The sequence below is a fragment of the Chaetodon trifascialis genome, chromosome 2, assembly GCF_039877785.1.
Source record: "Chaetodon trifascialis isolate fChaTrf1 chromosome 2, fChaTrf1.hap1, whole genome shotgun sequence".
Taxonomy (NCBI): domain Eukaryota; kingdom Metazoa; phylum Chordata; class Actinopteri; order Chaetodontiformes; family Chaetodontidae; genus Chaetodon; species Chaetodon trifascialis.
In genome coordinates, this window is record NC_092057.1 from 29,788,515 (window position 1) to 29,813,613 (window position 25,099).

Genomic DNA, 25,099 nt, shown 5'->3' on the forward strand with positions numbered 1-25,099 from the left:
CACTAATTTGTGTGCCCCATGGGCACTTAACTAGTCTGTGGGGGTCAGAATTCTTGCTGGTTGGTAGGGGATCAAGTAATTATTTCAATTGATCAAATGCAAATCAATTTCTAATCTTCACATAATGTGTTTTTTTCAGGATTTTTTGTTGACATTCTGTCTCTTCTTAAAATACACCAGTCATAAAAATTATACACTGTTCATTTCTTTGTAAGGGGGCAAACTTACAAAATCAGCCAGGGATCAAATAATTATTTCCCTCACTGTGCATATATATACTTTAAACTGAACATACAACAGTGATTCCCAAAAAGATGCAACGTTGCATAAAACAAAACAGGATGGGCTCTATTTTCGATTCCGCCACCGTGGTATTTTTGTGCAGCGCAGGCAGGTGCATGGTACACTTGGTATTTTGGTAAACCGAGGCGAACAGAGGTGCGCCAGGATGGGCATTGCAGCGCAGTAGGGGGAGGTGTCGGCATAATCAGCCGGCAGATTTGGATTTTTGTTCCATTTCAGTCCACGCCGGCGGCGCAGAAGTGCGCTGAAAGCTCACCACCTCAGGCCTGGTCAACTCTGTACACAGGTGAAACAGGGATGCAAACTAATCGGTTAATGTTGCTGTGCCAACCAGAAACAGCCATGGCATCCTACAGAGCATATATACTGCATCTATCTCAGAGCACTCGAGAGACAGAGAGAGACAGACACATAGAAAAAAAGGTAAGTGATGATCGTTGTCTGCTATTACCCACGTCATTTCATTCCAAATGCAAATGTTATCATTGTAATGCTTAATGTTATCTGCAAAGATGGAGTACATCATTGCTTTGAGGAGGAGGAGAAGGCAGAGGATTTATCATCTAAGGACCTCATATCTAGACATGAGTGACGTCAGTCTCCTCCTGGGAGAAGTTTGGGTGTCGGACACTTTCCTGCGCGGGCTCAGTCATCCTCGAAACTTGCCATGCGCCTAGCCAGCGGCGTTTTTACAGGTGAGGCGAGGAGCTGGTGTGATTGGTGAAGATTTCTTTCGGCTGTGTCAAACCCACTCCACGCCTTCTCCCCTCCCTCTTTCCGAGTTGCACGAAAATACCAAAGTCTGTGCCGCCACGCCCCATTGGCGAAGCGGACCTGACTTTGCACCGCGTCTGCGCTGTGCCAGCGGCAGAATCAAAAATAAAGCCCAATGTGTTAAATCAGCGAAGTCAGAAAGAAGTTTTATTTTGAAAATCAGGTGCATCCGCCTGTCCCTCTGTACACATTTCCAACCCCTCGTCTCAGTCATGTAATACAGTAGTAAAAAAGTAAGCCCACAAGCTAGCAAAAATGATGTCTTTGGAGAGCTTCTTCGGAAAGGGGATAAGGCCAAATGATGAGAGAATAAGAAGAACCTACAACTTCCAAGAGAAAGAAAGCTGCATTTAAGAGACAATATCAGCAGTCTAACTTAAAATACGGGTTTAACGCTTCAGGGGATCCTTACGCACCAAGCCCGCTCTGCGTATTATGTGGGGAATGGCTTGAAAATGAGGAAATAAAGCCTTCTCGTTGAAAAGAAACAAGCGCAGGGCTTCCACTAATTACAACAACTACATTCAGCGTAATGGTGAGTTGTATTTTTAATCATTTGTTTTTATTTGTTTATATGCTGGTCCGTCAAAATATTGCAAAATATTGTGCATAGCACAAAAAAGGTTGGGGACCGCTGCATTAAATTACTAATCCTTTTTTTTTTTTTTTTTTACACACACTCAATTGAAAACAGTACAAAGACAATATATTTAATGTTTTACCTCATCAGCTTTATTGATTTTTGCAAATATATGCTCATTCAGAATTTGACGTCAGCAACACATTTCAAATAAGTTGGGAGGGCAACAAAAGACTGGGAAAGTTTTGGAGTGTCCCAACTGTTAATTTTAAAATTAACTTTTAAATGTGCTTGGTAGAAGAAAACTGGAAAAAAGAAGAAATATCATCACAATTATTACCATGTTAATAGATGAAAATAGAAACACATCCATACAAGTATCTGCAGTTTTAAGGATAAAGAATTGGAGAGCTAACACGGTGGAACTCATCCACTGTACTCTCATCCATTGAGGGTCAATTTCACAGTGACAATATTACCTCCTCAGTCATTTCACTTGTGGGTTAAAAGCACCTACAGGAGTTTCTTGGTTTGTCTAAAAGTATAAGTAGCTTGTTAGGTAACTACAAATCAAGCTGATTACATAACAATGATAATTAGCTTTAATAAGGAACATTAACAATGCCAAGAAGACATAAAAGTGCACAAATTGTGGTGTGAAATGACATTAAACCTAAGATAATTATCGTACGTCATAATTTATTTGCAGGGTGTTGTGGAAGATTCAGTGTTCTTCAGCAGACTGGAGGTACTCTTCAGCCTACAAATTTCAGACACACACACGCACACACATACACATACACACAAATACACATACACATTCACACAAATACACACAGTAAAATGAACTGTCCCAATTATGTTCTCTCTGACAAATATCATACATATAATATTAAATATGGCAGCTACCACCACCCTTGCAACATTAAGAGACTCAGGTCAGTGCTTAATATTGAACAACTATAATTAAGAACTTACATGTTGGTGATTCTCTCTAGGCGGTCTTTGAGGTCCTCCTGGACAAAGAAACAGGAGAGACAAGAAAATATGCTTCTAATTGCCAAACTAATATTGGGTAATGTGGACTCAAGAAAGACTTTATGCTGCACCATCATGAAATGAAATGCTGAAAGCATTAGACATGCATGTGGTGGTGGCTAGCTAGTTTCTTGCGTATTGTTCGCAAAATTTAGTCAAATTATTGTGTATGTGCTACAGTAAAGCACTGTTGTATAGTCCAGTCATAACATTTGAGAGTACCACTGCTTTCTGTTAGTTAGTTTGTTCATTAGTTTGCAAATGCCACTAGCTACCCATTCTGAGCACTTATTTCATCTTCTCCAGTTACACACACAAGGCTTAGTCGTTTTGTTTTTTTTGTTTTTTTTTAAATGGGGGAAACTGGGAAGTGAAATGTTTACAACACAACGGAACATGAAAGTGAGAATACAACCAATACTGTAATGTATTCCATCTGCAAAATCTCTCAGCATTTAAAAGTTGCAAAAACTTAGATTTGTTTATCTATTGTGACAGAGAGGGGAGCCCTTTGCTGTGTGTCACCTTTGAGTCATCGCACATGGAGCTGGAAGAATATGAGGAGGCTGCTGACGGACATGGTGGTGGGGCTTTTAACTGAAAGAGATGAGATGCAACACCAATGTTCATTTTTTGTGAAAAGATGCTTAGTGATTATTTTGAAAACTGGCTTAGTGCTTTCAAGGTAAGTAACAGCACTCTGAATGGAAATAAAATGAAAATGTTACAGTATGTACACTTGTCCTACCTGTGTATTGCTCAGCTCCACTTTAGTTTCCAGTAATAGGAGTCTGCTTAATAGATTCTCCCAGCTCTCTTTGGGTATACTGATGAACTGTCCTTCAATCTGGAATATCATATGATAAACAGAAAAGGTGGCTGCAATGTCATGTTTTACTAAATTTTCTTTGTTATCTGTCTGTCCAATAAAGGAAAAATACTAAAAAGGGTATAAAACATTAAATGTGCCATATTGCAGAAAGTGAGGTTTTCATATATAAATTTGGATTATGAAGCATGTCATGGGGCGCCCCATAACTCAGTTGTATTGAGGCTGTCAGTCCTCTGGTTCGACTCCCACCTGGCCCATTTGCTGTGTGTTGTCCCCTCTCTCTGCCACCTTTCCTTTCTTTCCTTTCGTACCTTCCACTGTCTCTGTCATAAAGGCTAAAGAGCCCCCCCCCCCCCCCATAAGTAAGTATGAGAAAAATAACTTTTTTTTACATTAAAGCATGCAAACATTTTCAATTAGACACCCAAAGTAACCCATAATGTGGAACCTTCGAAGACGTAAAGAATTTGTTAAGTTTGGTCTACCTTGTCTGCGTTTCTCTGTCTCTCAAGTTCCTCCAAGCGTTTCTCCAGAATACTGAGCCTGTGCAGCCCAGAAAGACTCTCGAGTTGAGCTTCTAGTGCTGAGAGCCTTCCTTCCACCTCTGATGACTGCAAGACAAAAAAGACAAGTGACTGGAATTATAATACAGTTTACATTGGCATGTGTTCATCCTCCTTTGAAAAGATTTGGGGGTGGATACATTGGTCCTCAGAACTTTAGGTCTTTAGCCTATGATTTTGTAATGGAAAAGACAGAGACTTTGATACTTTGTTTTAAAACCACATATTAAGAGTTACTCGTTTAGATTTTAATAAATCTGTTTCGTGAAAGCTGCAAAGCAGTAAAATATTGTTTCAAACAAAGGTATTTTAAGTAAATATTCATAGATTTTCAATCTCCACTGTCACTGTCTATCTGTATCATATTGTATCAGAAATGGAAAATGACCACAACTTGTTCAAACCATATTAGCTGCATCCCTTGGCAAACTGGTCTAAACTTTGAATCTAATAAAGCTGGAGTGAGTTACATTCAATCCCTTGCCAAATGAGTCCACAAAATGCTGATAAGCCTAGAGAGAATACTGCATTTTGCAGTATACTGAAGTTTTTAAATCTGGTGCCTATGGTGACATTCCCATGCTGGTGCAATGTATTTAACATCAACCAGCACTGATTGGTTTGCCAGAGCTAAAGGAGGGACCAACCCTTGTGAAGGAGTAGGCTTCAACAACTAGGAGTATGGTATCTTAAGTGTTTGTGTAATTACTCTCACTGGCAGAAGGGGGAGACACAAAGCTCCACACTAAAGGTTTAACTGAAGTCTATCACAAGCTTCTGCTAGGTCTGTATACTGATTTGGTAAATGCTTACATGAGGAATGTTATCCTTGTCCTCGTCCACTCCTGCCAGCTCTGTGATCCCATTTCCATGTGAATTGGAGGAGAATGCTTCCACATGGGGGGTGTTTATGGGAAAAGTGGAAGGATTCTCTGTGTGATTCACAACAAATGGCCTATCAGACACCTGAAACAGGTAAAACACAATGACAGTCAACTAAAGATAGATTACATTCATTCAACAACTCACATTTCAAATCATTCACCGGTCTGACTCATCACACTTTTCTGTCAACAGGAGGCTCCCTCCTACCCGCGAACATTTACCTCTTTTTATCCTTGTTAATGCTCCTGTATCACTGCATGAAAAGTAGCATTTCCATCAATTATCGTCACTGTAAATTGCCATGGAAGTTCTCTCTCAACCCCTGTGACCATGAGGTGTTAAAATGCAAATGAAAATGCTGCAAGCTATACAAATGCAAATTAGAATTGTGTGTGTGTGTGTGTGTGTGTGTGTGTGTTCTGTGCCTACAGAATACATCCATCCATCCATATTTCTATTCCCTTTCGGGGTTGCGGGGGGGCTGGAGCCTATCCCAGCTGTCAACGGGCGAGAGGCGGGGTACACTCTGGACCGGTCGCCAGTCGATCGCAGGGCAACACACAAGACAAACAGCCATTCACACTCACAGTCACACCTAGGGGCAATTTTAGAGTCACCAATTAACCTAATGAGCATGTTTTTGGTCTGTGGGAGGAAGCCGGAGTACCCGGAGAGAACCCACGCATGCATGGGAAGAACAAACTTCACACAGAGAGGCCCCGCCTGGGGATCAAACCGGCAACCTTCTTGCTGTGAGGCACGCACACTACCTGCTGCCCCTCCGTGCAGCCCCTACAGAATACAGAAAAAGATTTTTTTTTTCATGAGGATTCAAAAGTGTGTTTAAATAACTTTATAGGTTACATACAGCATAAGTGTCCTGACTCTCAAAAGCCTTTCATTTTCCACTTAAATCCACTAAATCAAATTGTGAAAATTAAAGCATCTACAGTTCTTGGACACGTCACAATTTTTCGCATTTTGCCACCACAACACCAGATGAACATGATTAGCTTGCAAATTCCAGCAGGGTGAGTCCACTGCTGATTCTTTAAGTAGGAATAAAAATGGAACACACCAAAGTATCTTTTCTTTTTTTCATTTTCAATGATGTCAGTTTAAAGAAGTTTACATGTTTTATAAAATATGCAGGTACAAAAATAGAAAATCAAAATACCTAGCTAAATCACAGCATGTTTTTCTTTCTAAGCAACAAAAATTGTTTGGCGAGAAATTCTGAGAGCGCGACCTCGCATATGATTGGACACCTCCTCTGACGCAATGACGTAGGCAGAAAACAACCTCCGCGCGTCTGTGAACGCGAATGGAATTTGGATCAGAAAAGTTATGTTTCGGGTCCTGCTAAACTTTAACTCTGTTCATACAATGGCTGAACGTCATCTTCAGTTCACCCCAGAAGGCACTCCTCTGCGACGAGTGGACAGCTTGGTTGCAGAGCGACCATATCGAGAAGTCCAAACAATTTAGAGAAGAAACTGCTGAGCGCCTTCAGTGGATTGTCTCGGCTGGTAACGCAGCCGATCGCGCAACTGGCAAGGAGAATGGCTGAGATAAAAGCCAGACCGCTCGCTCTGGAGGAGCAGCCCCGACCGAACTGCAGCTGCGGAGACGAAGAGACGGGTGCACAAGTTGCAGTAAATAACGTTAGCATTTAATACTACATTGTGCAGTTTTTAGGCCGCCAAACCTTTATTATTCTTATTGCACTACGTTCCGAATGTATTTTGTATTTTAAAGAAAAAGGTGCGGAGTCTGCACAATAGTGACAGAAACGACAGGCAATATGAACCTGAGCAGGGGTAAGTTAATAAAATACATAGAAATACACAGGAAATATTCTACAGAATGTAAGTAAATGTAAACGTTGCATGACCTGTTTGTACTTTTTGTGTTTTACAGACTGAACTAATCCCACAACGAAGCGGTGACGTCACACTTGATGGCTGGGAGTCCTTTTATGTAAGTTTCTTTTTAACCCCTTTCTATTGTGTCTTCTTGTTGTTGTTGTTGTTTTTACTGAAGTCTGTCTTAATTATTTCAAACGAATATGTATTTTCTTCCAGCGGCCTGTAAGACATATTATGAGACGGTGCGGAGGAGCTTCAGGTATGCCCAGCCAGCTCTTTCAGTTCAGGCAGCAGCTGTGAAGATTTCAGTTCGCAGCAGACAGAGAAGGAAGCGGGTAAGAGTTACATGAATGCCGCTTTATTTTCACAACAATGTAAAAATGGGCTGAATTTTATTTATTAGCTGCATTGTTTTTGACAAACATGGTCACATATGTTATCAGGTGTTATTGTTTCTTAGCAGGACTAATATTATATTAATACTTATATTTACAGCTGCTGGAAGCAAGAAGGAGTGTCCTAGCTCTCCCAACTCTGCCAAGATACCGCAAGAGCGGCTGGAGAGCGACCCAAAGTATGTGGCGACACACCGCAAGAGGCTTCGCATCAAGTCCCCTTCAAAGCGACAGGCGACAACTCAGTATGACCCAGAGGCAGCAAAGAAGCATTTCCAGAGGCCTTAGACTCTTTTTTTTTTCATGCACCATGGACCAGCGGCATGGCCCAACCCAGAAACTCTTATCAGTGAACCCCTCTGCACATTTCCTTCCTTTTTTTCGCCAGTAGTCACTGATTTTATTTGGTTGATCCTTGTTGATCTGTGTTTGCCACGATTTCATTAAAGACTTTTTCAAAATGTTTCTGTCGACTTCCAGTGGCCTCAAGACAGAAGATGATACTCCAGCTCTCGACTTAACTACCACAAATCCCCCCACAAACTAGGAGATTGAACTTAAATAGTGCTTACAGCACTAGATAATGCAAGGGGGGAAAGAAAGAGTCCTTCGTATGTCATTAAGAAGCGGTAAAAAAGGACAAAATGTCAAAAGACGGTGCTGGCAGAGACACAGAAGATGCTAACGCTAGCTGCGGCGATGAGGCTATGCTAGGAGAAACAGTCTCCTTGGACTTGATCCATAACGCAACTCCATGGCTGAGGCAATGTCCAAGCTGGAAAATAACATCTCCAAACAGCTATCGGACTTCCAGCACAACTTTAAAGAGGACATCATACATCACGTATCGGAGAAGTGGAAACGTTCAGCGTAGAGGTGAAGGATGTTTTGACCAACGTGCAGAGAACTTAATTGACTTGACAAGCCAAGATTACTGAACTCGAAGGACACTCGCGCCGCAACAATATCCGGATTTACGGCATCAGAGAAGGGGCTGAGGGAACCTCAATGACTAACTTCATAGAAAATCTGATTAAAACCAACATCGAGGTGAACAACATCATCGGTGTGTCTGATCTGGGCATTGAGCATGCCCACAGGGCGCTCGGTGCCAAACCTCCAGAGTCTGCTCCCCCGAAGTCGAGATTCGCGAGATACACAACTAAGGAGAAGGTTCTCAGCGCGGCCTGGAAGAAACCCATCACCGTGGAAGGGAAAAGGATTTACTTTGATCACGACTACACGACAGGAGTGATGGAGAAAAGGAAGTAATATTTGCCGATTAAGAAACTATTGAAAGAAAAGGGGATTCGTTTCCACACTCCGCTGACTAAAATGCGAGTCTTCCTGGATTCAGGGACAGTCACGTATGACAGCGCAGGCCAAGTGACGGTGGATTTACGGTCAAGGGGAATCCCGGTGCCATCGAGGGGTGATGACGCACCGACAGATTCGACGCGGATGAGCTCCTCTTGGGAAACTGCAAAGAGCGCCTGACACGGAGGGAAATACCAGCTAAGTATCCGTGACAAGCTTCGTGGATTTCAACGTGTAACTGGAACGGAAATTGAGTGATCAGCTTTGATCATTTGCCCCATATCACCGTACATGAGCCTTGGTTGTTCTTACATTCTTATCTAAATCAGAGAAACGGCGACAGCATTTTTCATTTTGAATTCCTATCAGAAACTAAAGACAGGGACGGCAGATTTATAATGGTAAAAGGTAAATTAGACCAAAGAGAGGTCACCCTACTTAATGTGTGAGCACCCCCATGTAGCAGTAGGGAATTCTATAAGAAAATATTTGATTTACTTGCATTTGAATCTGCTGGAGTTACCATTTGTGTGGGTGACTTCGATATGATCCTTAATCCAGGTCTTGACATAGCAAATCAAAAGAGAAGAATCACAACCACTGAAAAATGGATCAAAAAGAGAACCCAGGATCTTGGTTTGATAGATGTCTGGAGGCACTTTCACAAGCGGGACAGACAGTATACATTGGAGAGAGGCAACTATTTCAATTATCCCAAAAGAGGGCAAGGATCCAAAAGAATGTGGGTCCTATAGACCCATTAGTGTTTTGAATCAGGACTATAAAATATATGCAGCTATCTTAACCAAAAGAATGGAGGAAGTGTTGCCTTCACTGATAGATGAAGACCAGTGTGGGTTTATTCAGGGCAGGCAGACCCAAGACTACATAAAGAGGACCCTTCACATAATTGAATACATTAAAAAAGAAAAACTCAGCGCCATCCTACTAAGTATGGATGCACAAAAAGCATTTGATTCGGTCGGGTGGGAGTTTCTTTATAAGGTTATCGGAAGATTTAGCTTCTATGAGTTGTTCATAAAAAGTATTAAAACATTGTACACATCCCCTATGGCCAGAATTAAAGTTAATGGAGGTCTGTCTAAAACCGTACACTTATATAGAGGTTGTCGCCAGGGCTGTCCGGCCGGCCCAGGACTCTTCAACCTATTTATTGAGCCACTTGCTCAAGCAATAAGACAAGACCCAGAACTAGAAGGTATCACAATAAGAAGTAGAGAGAACAAAATATGCCTTTTTGCAGATGATATTTTAGTCAATTTAAGAAATCCTGAGTCTGGAGTTCCCAGACTAATGAATCTGTTACAGATGTATGGTGCCATGTCAGGCTACACCCTTAATATTGATAAAACGCAGTCTTTAGTGTTCAATTTTACCCCAACACCAGAACTCAAAAACGGATACAGATTCAACTGGGACTCTCCATCAATTAAATACTTGGGTGTGACATTAACTAAGGACCTATCCCAGCTTTATAGTAGTAATTACAACCATATTACTGTAAAGATAAAAGAAGATCTAGATAGATGGGCCTCCCCGCCCCTTGACTTTGGCAATAGAATATTGACAACAAAAACTAATATTTTACCCAGGTTACTGTACTTATTCCAGTCTTTACCTATTCCAATCCCTAATAGTCAATTTAGCGAATGGGATAAATTAATATCCCGTTTTATTTGGAGTGGCAAGGCCCCTAGGAAAAGATATATAACCCTGCAGCTGCCAAAGAGCTGTGGAGGTATGAGTCTACCGAGCCTCAAGGATTACAATCTTGCATCACAAATAAGACTGCTAATGCTCTGGTGCAATCAAGAATATTTTGCAAAATGGAAAGTTATTGAGCTTGCACTTTCAGATAAGCCCCCTCAGTGTTTACTAGGATATATTCCAGCTACAAAACATAATATCCAGAATCGGTGGGTTAAGTTTCAATAGAAATCTGGTCTGGTCTGGTGAAGACACTTAAAATTCAGGGAGAAACTCGATTGTTATTGTGGCCAGCTTGTGACCCGAGCTTTGGGTCGGCTATTAATGATAATAGCTTTGCCCAATGGGTGAGCAAGGGAGTTACAGCGCTCTGTCTGCTGGTTGACAATCAGGAATTCATAGATTTTAAAACTATGTCGGAGAGATATGGTCTAGGCCGACACGATTTCTATAGGTATTTACAACTCTGGCACTATTTTTGACAAGAATGTTAAAGGATCCTTGCCAAATAATGTATCAGGTACTACCCAGACGTTTACCAGAGCTTATAACTCAAAACTATTCAAGAAAATTATTGGTGAACTATACAGGCACATAGTCGAACTACGAGGCCATACGACAAAGAGAAAATGGGAAACAGAGCTGGGAATTGTTATCTCCTCAGAGAAATGGACTAATATTATCAACACACAAATTACTACTACAGCCTCACAACAATGGAGGGACTTTTCTTGGAAAAATTGTGTCAGATTTTTTATAACACCAAAACGAAAGTCCAAACAGACTGGACTCCCACCCAAGTGCTGGAGAGAATGTGGCCACTCCATAGCAGACCACGCACACATATTCTGGGGCTGCCCCGCCCTCGGACCTTTTTGGGATGGGGTTCACAAAGTAACCAGAGAAGTCCTGGGCTATGACATTGAATTCTCCTGTCTGTCTTTTTATCTGGGGAACATAGACCTGGAAACATCTAGGGCGGACAGATATCTTTTGAAAGTCTTCATGGCGGCAAGTAAAAAGGCCATAACACGATGTGGGCTTCAAAAGGACCCGCCCACCCTTAAAGAATGGCTAAACATAATTGACACTATCCAAAATATGGAATGGCTAACTTTTAGTCTGAGACTTAAAAAGGACAAGGGAGAAGCACTTTGGAGAAAGTGGGACAGCTATATTCAAAAGAGAAACAACCTATCTTGTACTTGAAATGCTTTGTCAAGTGATTGTGACACCATTGATACCAATGCCCTCACTAGTTTGTATGTGCCCCCTGTTCCAGTGTTCTTATATGTTTGAGTGTTTGTTTTCTTGTTATACTTGTAAAGTGTGAATGGTGTATGCATAAGCAAAAATCTGGAAAAAAAATAAAGTAACAAAAAAAATGTTTCTGTCAACTGTGTTCTTTGTGTTCTAATGTGTGGTAGTGTAGTTTTCAAAAGGTGGATAAAATAAATTATTACATAAATTAAATAAAATAAAAATTATATATATATATATATATATATATATTTTTTTTTTTTTAAGTGGTGCACAGATAACCAATAACAGCAGAGTTGCTGTCCAATCGCATGATCACTCATGTGATTGGAGTTGCTATCTAATCACATGAGGGTTTCCTTTTAAAATGCCTGTGGAATCATCCAATGATTGTTTGTGAAGCCAGCAGGCCAGCCTGAGTAGATCAACGTTGGTAGCATTCATGTGCTAATTAGAGCTGTTCGCACCTTCGTGGAGGCGTGAATAACCACACCCCCTGCCGACAGAAGGTCCGTTTCCGACGATATTCGGAGCGGGTGAACTTCCCCGTAAACTGGCCGTAAATTGCTGATTATCTTTAGGTGATAGGTTTGCCAATTGTCTATATTTTTTTAATTCTTGAAATTGCGTTACTAAATTGTGAACTAGTACTTTACATATTGGTCAACACCTGTTCTGTTCCTTACATGAAACAAGCCAAAAAGGATATTTTTTGGTTGTATTGAGAGAATTTGTATTATTTACATCAGGGCTATTCAATGAAAATTCAAAGAGGTCCAGTTAGAGAAAAGTTCCTGAAGCAAAGGTCAGAACATCATAATGTCTAACTGGCATTTTCAGTGCCATATATATTTAACCAGTCTAGTAATTGTATCAATGCTTATTATGTAGTCAACAAATAAGTACAATTCAATAATATTTCAACTACTGTCAGTTTTTACTTTGAAATGGAGGAATATGATAAAACTTCTTTTCTCATGTCAAAGAAAATAAAGGCTGCATTTAAAAATAAAATACATTAGCTTTAAGAAAAGTGCATCTTAAAATGACATGCTTTATTTGATGTAAATCAAATAAAAGGTGTAGCTTGAGTTTCCCTTTTTCTTTTTGTTTACATATTAAAAATCTCAACCAAAGCTTTATCTTCTCGTTTTCTCTTTCTATCCCCCAACTTTCTCCACAACTTATCAACCACTGCTGGAAACTTATAACTCACTGCACGCCCCACCACCACCCAGCCCCACCATTACCACCAACAAGATACAAAGAGTGCTCTCCAGGCTCCAAATGAAAGCCAGTGGTCCTGATGACATAAATCCCACAACACTTAAAATTTGTGCTGGACATCTTGTAGCAACCTTCCAGCACCTCTTCAATCTTTCTTTGAGGTTGAAGAAAGTGCCTTAACAATGGAAGACCTCCTGCATCATTCGAGTGCCACAGAAAGGATATTTCCAGAGCTCTTGATGACTACAGAGCAGTGGCACTTAGGTCACATGTCACAAAAACCCTTGTGAGGCTGGGTATGCAACACCTGAGGACCATTCTAACTGCTTTTTAAGTTAATTTACTTCTGACCATAGTCAAAAGTAGGGGAATTAGCTTTACTTTGAGAATTACTAATGCCTGTTGGGCCAACAACAGGCAAACACACTTATGAATAATAGTTTACTGGGCCATATTGTTTAATGCCTCTCTTGAAATTCTTTAAAGAGGTCATGATCACTTGCCTTAAATGCAAAGTCAGCCAAAACTGTCCTGCAGACTGTCCTGCCATCTTCACTGAGCCGCACTGTAACCTAACTGGAGCAAATGAGATGAGTAATGAGGACACAGCACTACGAGTGATTAAGAGGAGGTAGGGCTATGTGGGCACTGCAGTGGTGTGTATCTGTGTGTGTATATATGTGTGCCCATGTATTACTCTTGTTGTGGGGACTCACCTTACTTGTGGGGACAAAATGTAGGTGTGTGTGTGTGTTTGTGTGTGTGTCAACTTGCTCTCAGTAGAAGAAAGAACAGCTGGTATATCAATTGCGTGGAAAATAAGTGTGAAAACATTTAAAATATTAAGAATCGATACCGTATTGAAAACATCAACATTTCACTATACCATGAAGTCTATTTTTTTTTTTAATTTAATGGCAGCTATTAGGGCATAATAACAATGATCTGTTGAATTCAAGATTTAATAGGCTGACAATGGCATAGCCGTCAGTTGTGAAAGAAAAGTTTCAACTGAAAATCAAATTGAATAGTCAATTTGGAGAACTGTAACATGTCTAGTTATCATAGATTATAATATACTTAGAATATACTATTTATCATATACACATATACTGTGTTCCAATTATATTATTTAATATCATACTATACCTATTACAATGCCAACTGCAAAAAAGTTGGGACACTGTAAAACACAAATAAAACAGAATGTGATAATGAGCTAATCTTGTCTGACGAATACTTAATTGAAACCAGTGTAAAGACAAAATATCAATATTTTAACTCATCAGTATATGCTTAATCTGAATTTGATGCCAGCAACAAGTTTCAAGCAAGTTGGGACAGGAGCCACAGAAGACTGGCATAGTGTGGAATGCTCCAAAAACACCTGTACATTACAAAGGTAAACAGGTTCATTGGTAACAGGTGGTAGTATCATGATTGGGTATGAAAGGGGCATCCTGGAGAGGCTCAGTCATTCACAAGCAAGGATGGACCTTTTCAAGATTCTGTTTCATTTTTTTTCCCCAAAGTCTGTGGTTTCCATTGTAATTTCTCTGAATTCTGTGCTTTACGATTTAAGCACATTTTGTCTTCACAAATTGTGTGTAATGTATTGTGTAATATAGTGGATGAATAAAACTTTATCAGTTAATTTGATGTAACACAGTATTTTTCAGGAAGCGGATCTCCTGCAGGAGGAGTCTCCATATGGAGCTTGAACGCACATGGTAAGTGGGTCTGATTGAGGCTACCCTCACGTTCGAGTGACATATCTCCTTCCGTAACACAAGAATACAACTGCGTGTTTTTGTTTTTTTTCTGTTCATATGGTTTAGGTGCCATGAAAAAGAAACTGCTTATACAAGTCAGGAAGCCCCTAATTTTTATAAATTGTCTGTTTTCTGTATTGCTGCCCCTAAGATTATACATCCTGCACTTAAGACACACACACACGCTCTATACCTTCTTCAGTTGATTGTGTTTCTTCAGGACCAAGTTAATAATGTCACAGATGATGGAGATTTTCCTTTGAGAGAAACCCCACTGGAGGAACTGCTGCTTGTTCAATATGGGCTTATAGTGGAAAATATCTCGCAGTACCTAAACACACAGAGCATAGACACTCACAATGGAATGGACTACTGGATTTTAGTAGAATTGTCACTGCACACTAGCAGATTAGTTGTAATTGTGCTTGATAGATTAGGAAACGTTTTACTTGTTATTCACCCATGAAAACACAGAGCTCCAAATGTGTATGTGTTACCTTATACAGAGTGTCAGTGAATCTGAGGTCACTTTTGCCAGTCAGTTCAAGTCCAGTCGCCATTAGTTGCTCAGCAAAAGGTGGAGAGAAGGAGGTGAGGGTGAAACTCACTATAGGTAGAAAAGCTGAGGGATCTCCTTTGGAAAGGCTGATGGAGGAAAAAAGACAGCATGCAAGACTGTGAGGAAAAACTGGAAAAAAGAAAACTGAGAAAATAAAGAATCACTGCTCAGTGGAGTGCTAAAATTTCACACACAGCTGTCCCTGGGCAGAGAGTGAAGGTATCAAATCCAACCATGATTTGTTTTCTTTAGTGTGCTGGACTGCATTAGACAATAGCTGGCAAAGTCAACAGAGATACCTTTGCTGAAGTACTTTGTGGAACTTGTTAATGACACCAATCAAATCACCTTTCATCACTTTTGCATCACTTTGCTCTTCAATTTCAAATCTGTGACAAATTCTAATGTTCATGCATCTTTTAATGTGATTAGACATATACATAAAAAACAAACAAACAAAAAAAACAAAACAGTTTTGCGACACTGTGTAAAGTGTAGATAGAAATAGAATCTCTCTGGAATGCACTTCCTGTGGAGTTCTTCAATATCCATATGCACTTTTAAAGAAACATTTCAAAACTAATTTATTAGGATGGGATTTTTATGATGTGTCTTTATGTGCACATACGTGGTGAAGCATGTGTACAGAGTATGTGAATATTTATATGGTTGTATGCCTGTGCGTACAATGCATATACCTATTTGCTTTTGTCCTCTTTTATAATTTTACTACCATGTCATTGATCATTTTTGTGCTGCTCAGTTGAACTATTTTCTTTTTATTACATTAGTCTTGCTTTTACTGTCTTGTGAAGCACTTTGTAACATCTGCTTACATACATAAAATGTATTTTTTAATGTATCAATAATAGGGATGCACCGATCTGCTTTTTTCACCTCCGATACCAATACCGTTATCTGATGATTAGTTGATGGTATGTCTCATTGTGTGTCTGTCTCAAGACTGGGATCATTCTTTTGTTCATCAGTCTTGACTTAAACATTTATTTCCTTTTTTTTTTAAACAAACAGATATAAATGCACTGAGTTATTTATTTAATAACTGTGCACATGTACAACAATCTTAAACTAACAGCTTCTCTAGCTTGGTCAAACAACATGTAAAAAAGACAAAAAAAACAAGTGTAACTGGATCTGTCTCCCACTTACAACGGCATCACTCACAGCACGCTGTGATAGAAGTCCCTTGGTGACAACCAGCTGCACTGTGTGTGCAACACAGCCTAAACTATGCACTCTCATGCTGTCCATCGCCTTTCGCATGTTGCTGGCATTGTTCCTCAGAATCAAGTGGATTTTACTCAACGTACATCTTACATTTACTTCAGGGTACCTGCGATCGTGTCGCTGGTGTGTGACCCACGGAAGTTTGTAGCATTGAGCTAGCATTGCTTGCTCTATTTTAAAAACAATGTGGTCCACATCATGTGTGCTTCAGCACTGCGTGTTGCTTGAGCATGACGCCACTCACAGCGCCTATAGCATTGCGTTAGACTGAATAGATAGGGTCCATTGTCACCGATACCCGGTATAGAATTTTCTTCAATATCGGGACTGACACTGATCCCAGTATCAAATCGGTGCATCCCTAATGAATAATATTCGTCTGTTTGAACTGTAACGCATATCTTTCATATATTCTCTCTGATAACACAGTGCAACAGCATTACCGACTGTGCCATTCTTAATATATACATTTTTTAATTTCACCCACCGTGATTAATGAACTTCTTCTGCTCTAGTCCTACGCGCTGCTGACTGTGATGTCACAAGTCATTCTATTAGCAAATGTCACAAGTAATGCTTTCCAGGACGGCTGTAGTCTGTAGAGTGTCCAACCAAATTAAGTACTGGCTCTGAATCTAACAACGTTTTTAACATTATGTTCCATAAATCTACAAACCAGCAAAAGTGGTTATTGGTTTTCAAGATTTTTTTTTTCAATATTCTTTATTGTCATGTACTTGTAACAATGTAACATCGTCACCAGTGAAATTTCACCAGTGAAATTTTTTTTGTGCTTGGTGCTCAACTTCACAGTGCAATAATCGCTTCACAGTGCAATATTCAAGAATAAAATCAATACATATAAAAATAAATCTGATTAAAATAGAGGTAGCATAAAAATAAAATAGAATTAAAATAGAATTGTCCTTGAACCTGCTGGTTTTAGTCCGGATGCTCCTGAACCGCCTGCCGGACAGCAGGAGCATGAACAGTCTGTGGCTGGGGTCAGAGAGGATCCTCTTGGCCTTCCTGCTGCAGCGCTGGCTGTAGATGTCCTGGAGGGCTGGCAGCTCTGCTCTGGTGATGCGCTGGGCTGATTTTACTACCCTCCGCAGTGCTTTGTGCTCTAGGGCAGTGCAGCTGCCATACCAGGCCGTGATGTTTCCAGCCAGGATACTCTCGATGGTGCATCTGTAGAAGTTTGACAGTATCCTAGTGTTCATGCCAAACCTCTTCAGACGCCGCAAGAAGAAGAGGCACCGTCTTGCTGACCTTACAATCAGGTCCGTGTGGTGAGTCCAGCTGAGGTCCTCGCTGATGTTGATCCCCAGGAACCTGAAGCTGCTGACTCTCTCCAATGCTGCTCCCTCGATGTGGATTGGGGCGTGTCCTCCTCCCTGAGGCCTCTTGTAGTCCACAATCATCTCCTTGTTTTGCTGACGCTGAGCAGGATGTTGTTGTCACTGCACCATGACATCAGTGCTCTCACCTCCTCTCTGTAGGCCAACTCATCACCACCTGTGATGCAGCCAATGATGGTGGTATCGTCAGCAAATTTAATGATGGTGTTGGAGCTGTTCTTGGACATACAGTCATGGGTATAGAGGGAGAAAAGCAGAGGGCTTAGGACACAGCCCTGGGGGGCCCAGTGTTCAGAGTCAGTGTGGAGGAGGAGATGTTGCCAATTTGCACCATCTGTGGTCTGTTCGTCAGGAAGTCCAGGATCCAGCTGCACAGGGAGGAGCTGATGTTCAGGGCCCTGAGCTTCATGACGAGTTTTGATGGGACAATGCAGTTAAAAGCAGAGCTGGAGTCAATGAACAGCATTCGCACATATGCGTTCCTCTGGTCTAGGTGAGAGGGCAGTGTGGAGTGCAAATGCTATTGCATCATCTGTGGACCTGTTAGGCCTGTAGGCAAACTGCAAAGGGTTGTGTGTGGAGGGCAGGGAGGCTGAGATGTGAGCCTTAACTGACCTTTCAAAGCACTTCATGATGGTGGAGGTGAGTGCTATAGCCCAAGAGTCATTTAAGCAGCTCACATTAGGCGTTTTAAGTACCAGGATAATTGTGGTTTTCTTGAAGCATGTGGGAACTACAGACTGGAGCAGGGAAAGGTTGAAAATGTTGGTGAAGACATTTGCCAGTTCGTGTGCACACACTTTGAGGACACGGCCTGGGATGTTGTCCGGTCCAGGAGATTTATGTACATTCACCCTTTTAAGGCTTTTACACACATCAACCCGGGATAGCTGGAAAGGACAGTTGACTTGTTCCAGCAACACCTCCTGCTTGCTGTTATCCTCAAAACGGGCATAGAAGGAGTTCAGCTCCTCAGGGAAAGAAGCAGACACCTCCCCCATGCTGCAGCTCTTTCCCCTGTAGTCTGTGATGGTCCTGAGCCCTCTCCACATGTTCCTGCTGTTAGAGCAGGCCCTCATGGTCAGCCCCTGTGACCTCTGTGTTAAAATGCAAATGTAAATGCTGCAAGCTATACAACTGCAAATTGGGATTGTGTGTGTGTGTGTGTGTGTGTGTGTGTTCTATGCCTACAGAATACAGACAAAGATTTTTTTTTCATGAGGACTTAAGTGTGTTTAAATAATTTTATAGGTTACATACAGGATAAGTGTCCTGATTCTCAAAAGCCTTTCATTTTCCACTTAAATCCACTAAATCAAATTCAAACACGTCACAATTTTTCGCATTTTGCCACCACAACACCAGATGAACATGATTAGCTTGCAAAATTCCAGCAGGGTGAGTCCACTGCTGATTCTTTAAGTAGGAATAAAAATGGAACAGACCAAAGTAACTTTTCTTTTTTTCATTTTCGATGATGTCAGTTTAAAGAAGTTTACATATTTTATTAAATATGCAGGTACGAAAATAGAAAATCAAAATACGTAGCAAAAATGTTTTTCTTTCTACGCAACAAAAATAGTCTCGAGAAATTCCAAGAGCGCAACCTCGCATATGATTGGACGCCTCCCCTGACGCAATGACGTAGGCAGAAAACACCCTTGGCGCGTCTGTGAACGCGAATGGAGCTTGGATTAGAACAGTTATGTTTCGGGTCCTGCTAAACTTTAACTCTGTTCATACAATGGCTGAACGTCGTCTTCATCCAGAAAGTCCAAACAATTTAGAGAGGAAACTGCTGAGCGCCTTCAGTGGATTGTCTTGGCTGGTAACGCAGCCGATCGCGCAACTGGCGAGGAGAATGGCTGAGATAAAAGCCAGACCGCTCGCTCTGGAGGAGCAGCCCTGACCGAACTGCAGCTGCGGAGACGAAGAGACGGGTGCACAAGTTGCAGTAAGTAACGTTAGCATTTAATACTACATTGTGCAGTTTTTAGGGCGCCAAACCTTTATTATTCTTATTGCACTACATTCCGAACGTTTGTTAACCGTTCACGTTACATTTAACATTACAATGTATTTTGTATTTTAAAGAAAAAGGTGCAGCGACTGCACAATAGTGACGGAAACGACAGGTGATATGAACCTGAGCAGGGGTTAGTTAATAAAATACACAGAAATAAACAGGAAATATTCTGCAGAATATAAGTAAATATAAATGTTGCATGACCTGTTTGTACTTTTTGTGTTTTACAGACTGAACTCATCCCACAACGAAGCGGTGACATCACACTTGATAGCCACTTTAGCTGGGAGTCCAGACATGGATGGTGTGGACAGAGGAGTCCTTTTATGCAAGTTTTTTTTTTAACCCCTTTCTGTTATTTCTTGTTGTTGTTTTTACTTTCCTGAAGCCTGTCTTAATTATTTCAAACCAATATATATATATTTTCTTCCAGCGGCCTGTAAGACATATTATGAGACGGTGCGGAGGAGCTTCAGGTATGCCCAGCCAGCTCTTTCAGTTCAGGCAGCAGCTGTAAAGATTTCAGCTCGCAGCAGACAGAGAAGGAAGCGCGTAAGAGTTACATGAATGCCACTTTATTTTCACAACAATGTAAAATGGGCTGAATTTTATTTATTAGCTGCATTGTTTTTGACAAACATGGTCACATATGTTATCATGTGTTATTGTTTTTTAGCGGTACTAATATTATATTAATACCTGTATTTACAGCTGCTGGAAGCAAGAAGGAGCGTCCTAGCCACCCAGCAGGACTGCTGACATGATGTCTGATGAGGAGGATGACACCGTGGAAGGGGAAGCTGGGTGGATCACAAAGCCTCCATCTTTCCGCAGTAAGAGGCTCTCCCAACTCTGCCAGACACTTCAAGAGCGGCTGGAGAGCGACCCAAAGTATGTGGCAATGAGGCTTCACATCGAGTCCCCTTCAGGGGACTTCCCCTTCAGCACTGAACCACTATTGTTCTTCTGCGTGTTTCTTCTTCTTCTTATTATTCTTCTTCCGTACAAATTTCAGTTCGCTATTAGTCCTACAGTTTTGAGAGCACCAAGGTGAATTATATATCAAAACGTGCAGCTCGATTGGGAATGGTGTGCTATTATTTTTCTCTACAGAATACGCATTTTTTGCGTCGTAAGACACGAAAAACGCACGAAAATTCCCATAAGAAATGAAAGGGATGAGCCGAAAAATGCGAAAAAATCTCCCCCTTTTTCAAAGGGCTACTGCTCCAGCATATATATATATATATATATATCTCTCTATCGTCACTGTCCGATAAAAAGCACGTATCTCCAAAACTCGTTTTTTTCAGGAGCATGAAAAAAGTGTTTTACTCGTCAATTAACTTACAAATTAAACCCAAAACACAGTAATTAGACACACTTAGGACTCGAAATGAAAACCTATAGTTACACGGTGATTAGCAACCCGTTTAGTATTTTAATCGGATTTACGTGCGTTGTTGTGAGTGACATTGGACATACGTGTTTTTTAAATAATGCATTCCAATGATGTCCGGTCATTTACGAGCCTCGAGTCTCCCGTTCATGTCCCACTAAATCTGTAAACTATTGATAGCAGGCTTACAAGAAACGGTGCAGTGTTTCCTCCTGAACAGATACATTTGGCATGCATGCATCATGCAAGGACAACATTAGCCTAGCGTTAGATGCTATAATAAGTCTGCCAAGTACTGACGGTATACAGTCTGTGTTACGGACATGACAAATCATCTGATATACAGGCTAAGGTTAGCCCTCAGGATTGAGTTGTACAGAACGAAAATATGTGAAATACTACGTGCAAATGACAATCATGAATGTCTGTTAACTAGTCGAAAACTTGAACACAGTTGTCATACAATAGATTGACATACGCGCATACGGGAGATACGCGCATTGATGGACACTTCTGACACCCAATGGAGATACGTGTTAAATATATGATGTAATAAAACGTCTTTCCATTGGTCACTTGGATCCCCAATGCTACCTGTTGCTGGAGGAGAATGTGAATATTCCTTAGCCAATGGAAAGTCAAAATCGTTAAAAGTGGAGATACGTGTTTTTTATCGGACAGCGACGATATATATATATATATATATATATATATATATATATATATATATAATACCGTTTTTCTTACTCTCATATCACACACACACACACACACACACACACACACACACACACACACACACACACACACACACACACACACACACACACAAAAAAACCCCACAAATGTTGTTGTTGTTGTTTGTTGTTCACAACTGGTTTGTCTGTCCTGTATTGTCACTGTAATGTCATATTGCACAAAAAAAAAGAAAAAAGAAAAAAATTGCACCTGTAAAAATTTTCTGTCATTTTGGATTTTCTGCTTAACACATTTTCTGTCTCTATTGCCACATATTTCATCCAATATTCATCAAATTTGGTACATGTCATATTTAGATGACCCTGAACAAGGCTTTTCAGTTAGATCTGGCGTGGCATGGTAATGCACAATAGAATTTCAACCACATAAATGTTGTACATACAGCCACGATGCACAAGTGTGTCATATTTGAGCCATTTCTGCCATGGGGGGGGCGCTGTAGCCAAAATGTAACATGAATTTTAGACGTGTATTATTGCTGTTCTTATGACAAAATTCGTTGCAGAGTTTCTTCATAAGCAAAGCCAGGCAGTGCAAGCAGTGGCAGCAGCACCGGACAGGCAGTCACCCTCAAAATTCCATAGAAATTTTCTAGTTAATTTTTATTATGAACTATGCATTAAATGTACCATTTACTGGTCAATACCATGTACATTAATCCCATTTTAATATAAAGACAAACTTTATCTGTATGAATTTTTTCAGATTTTCTATCCTACATTTTTCTTCTCTTTTAAATTATTACAAAATATTGAATATGCCTTAATTTTATGTCTCACTTATTTTGAAATAAGTCACTGGTATTTCAACTTATCAACACCAAACTACTTCTCATCTTTTTGTAAGGTTATTATGAAGATTTCACAAACATCTGTTTACCAGAAAAAAAAAATGCAAATGTCCTTAACAGATTAAGTGTTCAGTGAGCTTTATTTATTAATATACATCTATTTTATTTTGAAATAGCTCACTGGAATTTCAACCTACAAACAGCAATTTACTTCTCATGTGTTTGTAAGGTCGTTATTCATCTTTCACAACCATTTTCTCCCAGAAAATCATGTGAAAATATCCCACAAACAATTACCATTCATTGAGAATTATTCATTAATATGTCTCTGTTTTATTTTGAAATAGCTCTCAGGAATTTCAACCTACCCACACAGATCTACTTATCATCTGTTTGTAAGGTTAGTATTGATCTTTCACAACCATTTTCTCACAGAAAATCATGTAAAAGATATCCCAGAAAATTTTATCATTCATTGAACATTATTTATGAACATTTCTCAGTTTTTTTTTTTTTTTAATGGCTCTCTGAAATTTCAACCCACCAACACCATTCTACTTCTTATCTGTTTGGAAGGTTGGTCTTCATCTTTCACAACCATTTTCTCCCAGAAAAACAATTAACTATATCCCAGAAACTATTAGTATTCATTGAGCATATTTTATGAATATTTCTCAGTTTCATTTTGAAATAGCATAGCATGTACATTAATCTCAATAAAATGGGATTAATGTACATGGTATTGACCAGTAAATAGTAAAGTAAATGGTACATTTAATGCATAGTTCATAATAATAATTAACTAGAAAATTTATAACATAAACGAAATTTTGAGGGTGACTGCCTGCCCAGCGCTGCTGCCACTGCCTACACTGCCTGGCCTTGCTTATGAAGAAACTCTGCAACAAATTTTGTCATAACAACAACAACAATACACATCTAAAATTCATGTTACATTTTGGCTACAGCACCCCCCATGACAGAAATGGCTCGAATATGACACACTTGTGCATCGTGGCTGTATGTACAACATTTATAAATGTGGTTGAACTTCTATTGTGCATTACCATGCAACAGCCTTAAGAAATTGATGGCAAATTACAGACAAACCATATTTGATATCAAAGATGTAACTGAAAAGTCTTGTTCGGGGTCATCTAAATATGACATGTACCAAATTTGATGAATATTGGATGAAATATGTGGCAATAGAGACAGAAAATGTGTTAAGCAGAAAATCCAAAATGACAGAAAATTTTTACAGGCGCAAATGGGCGTGGCCTATACTATTTGAATCGGCTTCATCTACAGAACCTACTGTCCAAATACTGTTTTGATATGCCTCACGGTTCATTTGCCAAAAGGTAAAATGCTTAATAACCAACCCTATGGTGGCACTATTGAGCATGAGTGAATAACATGCTGTGAGACTCAGCCTTCTGGTAATGACAGTATTTGTGTGTTGTTGTCATTATTTTTTTGGTTGTCTGAACAGAAAAATCAGAGATTGCAATTTTACGACGGTCCCTAAGCGTTCCGGTTTCTGCATGGTACTCGGAAGGATATTCAGCATTCCTTTGAGTTTTCGCCACAACCACTGAGGTTGGTGGGTTGATGAGACCTGTGAAATGTCTGGCTTACTTATCTCTCCAAAATAATACCGACCTGGATGAAATTGGTGCGGTTTTCATGATGCTATTAAAGTTAGAAACACAAAAAAACAAACGAATGTCGAATATAAAACCAAATTTCACCTCTGTCAGCAATTTAGGAATGCTGAGCGTTTATAAAGCTACACTTAAGGCGTAAGTCATACGGCAACATTATGTGTTGCTTTATTATTAAATTGTTGTGCCGTATAACGTTAATAGTGTCATTTTTATGCTACTTTGTGTGCCTTAAGTTTGCGTTACTGGCGTTTTAATGGCCTACCCATTGTAGTCGGCATGTCCTGGATACTTTATCACCCGCAGGAGAGTTTCTAGTTTACGCAGACCGCCGTGGACATCTCCCGTAGACAGCATCCTTACCTGTCAGCAAGACAGAAGCGACAACTTAAACGGCTGTAACGTTCACAAAATACTAGCCAACTATATTTACTGTCTGAAGTTACAGCCAGCTACAATGACGTTACAAACATGTTGTCAAAACAAAGGTAGTTTATACACTACAACCCAAGCTAAACATTCAATTCAAAACCCAAACTCATTGTTCTACAGTCACTCACCTCCTGTTCCAAAATGTGCAGAAAGTCGAATAACACGTCTTTGCAACTAATGCTAGCTGTTTTAGGGTTTTTTTTTTCTTTGTTTGTTTGTTCCTGTCGGTTGATCGACTGCCAGATGATTGGCTGTCCCTCGTTCTTCTTCTTCTTCTTCTTCTTTTGGTTTAATGGCGGGTTGCGACCATAGCTTA

General features: G+C 40.1%; 1 protein-coding gene across 1 annotated transcript; it reads right to left on the reverse strand.

Moving 5' to 3' along the window:
* Positions 1 to 1,789: 1,789 nt before the first annotated feature.
* Positions 1,790 to 25,068, reverse strand: cep44 (centrosomal protein 44). Its single transcript, XM_070979260.1, has 10 exons — positions 24,912 to 25,068; positions 24,617 to 24,714; positions 15,040 to 15,187; positions 14,736 to 14,873; positions 4,904 to 5,056; positions 4,013 to 4,138; positions 3,444 to 3,542; positions 3,221 to 3,292; positions 2,636 to 2,673; positions 1,790 to 2,417 (listed from the first exon to the last, which is right to left on the reverse strand). Exons 2-10 carry the CDS (start codon positions 24,706 to 24,708, stop codon positions 2,357 to 2,359), a joined length of 927 nt encoding a protein of 308 aa, XP_070835361.1. The 5' UTR covers positions 24,709 to 24,714; positions 24,912 to 25,068; the 3' UTR covers positions 1,790 to 2,356.
* Positions 25,069 to 25,099: the final 31 nt, after the last annotated feature.

What these genes read in the sequence shown, in the direction of transcription:
- cep44 (XM_070979260.1), bottom strand. Translation starts at nt 24,708, where the DNA reads ATGCTGTCTACGGGAGATGTCCACGGCGGTCTGCGTAAACTAGAAACT. An exon ending in TCACTGACACTCTGTATAAG is followed by an intron (nt 14,874 to 15,039) that starts GTAACACATACA and finishes CTGTGTGTTTAG; the next exon opens with GTACTGCGAGATATTTTCCA. An exon ending in CCATGTGCGATGACTCAAAG is followed by an intron (nt 2,674 to 3,220) that starts GTGACACACAGC and finishes TTCTTTGTCCAG; the next exon opens with GAGGACCTCAAAGACCGCCT.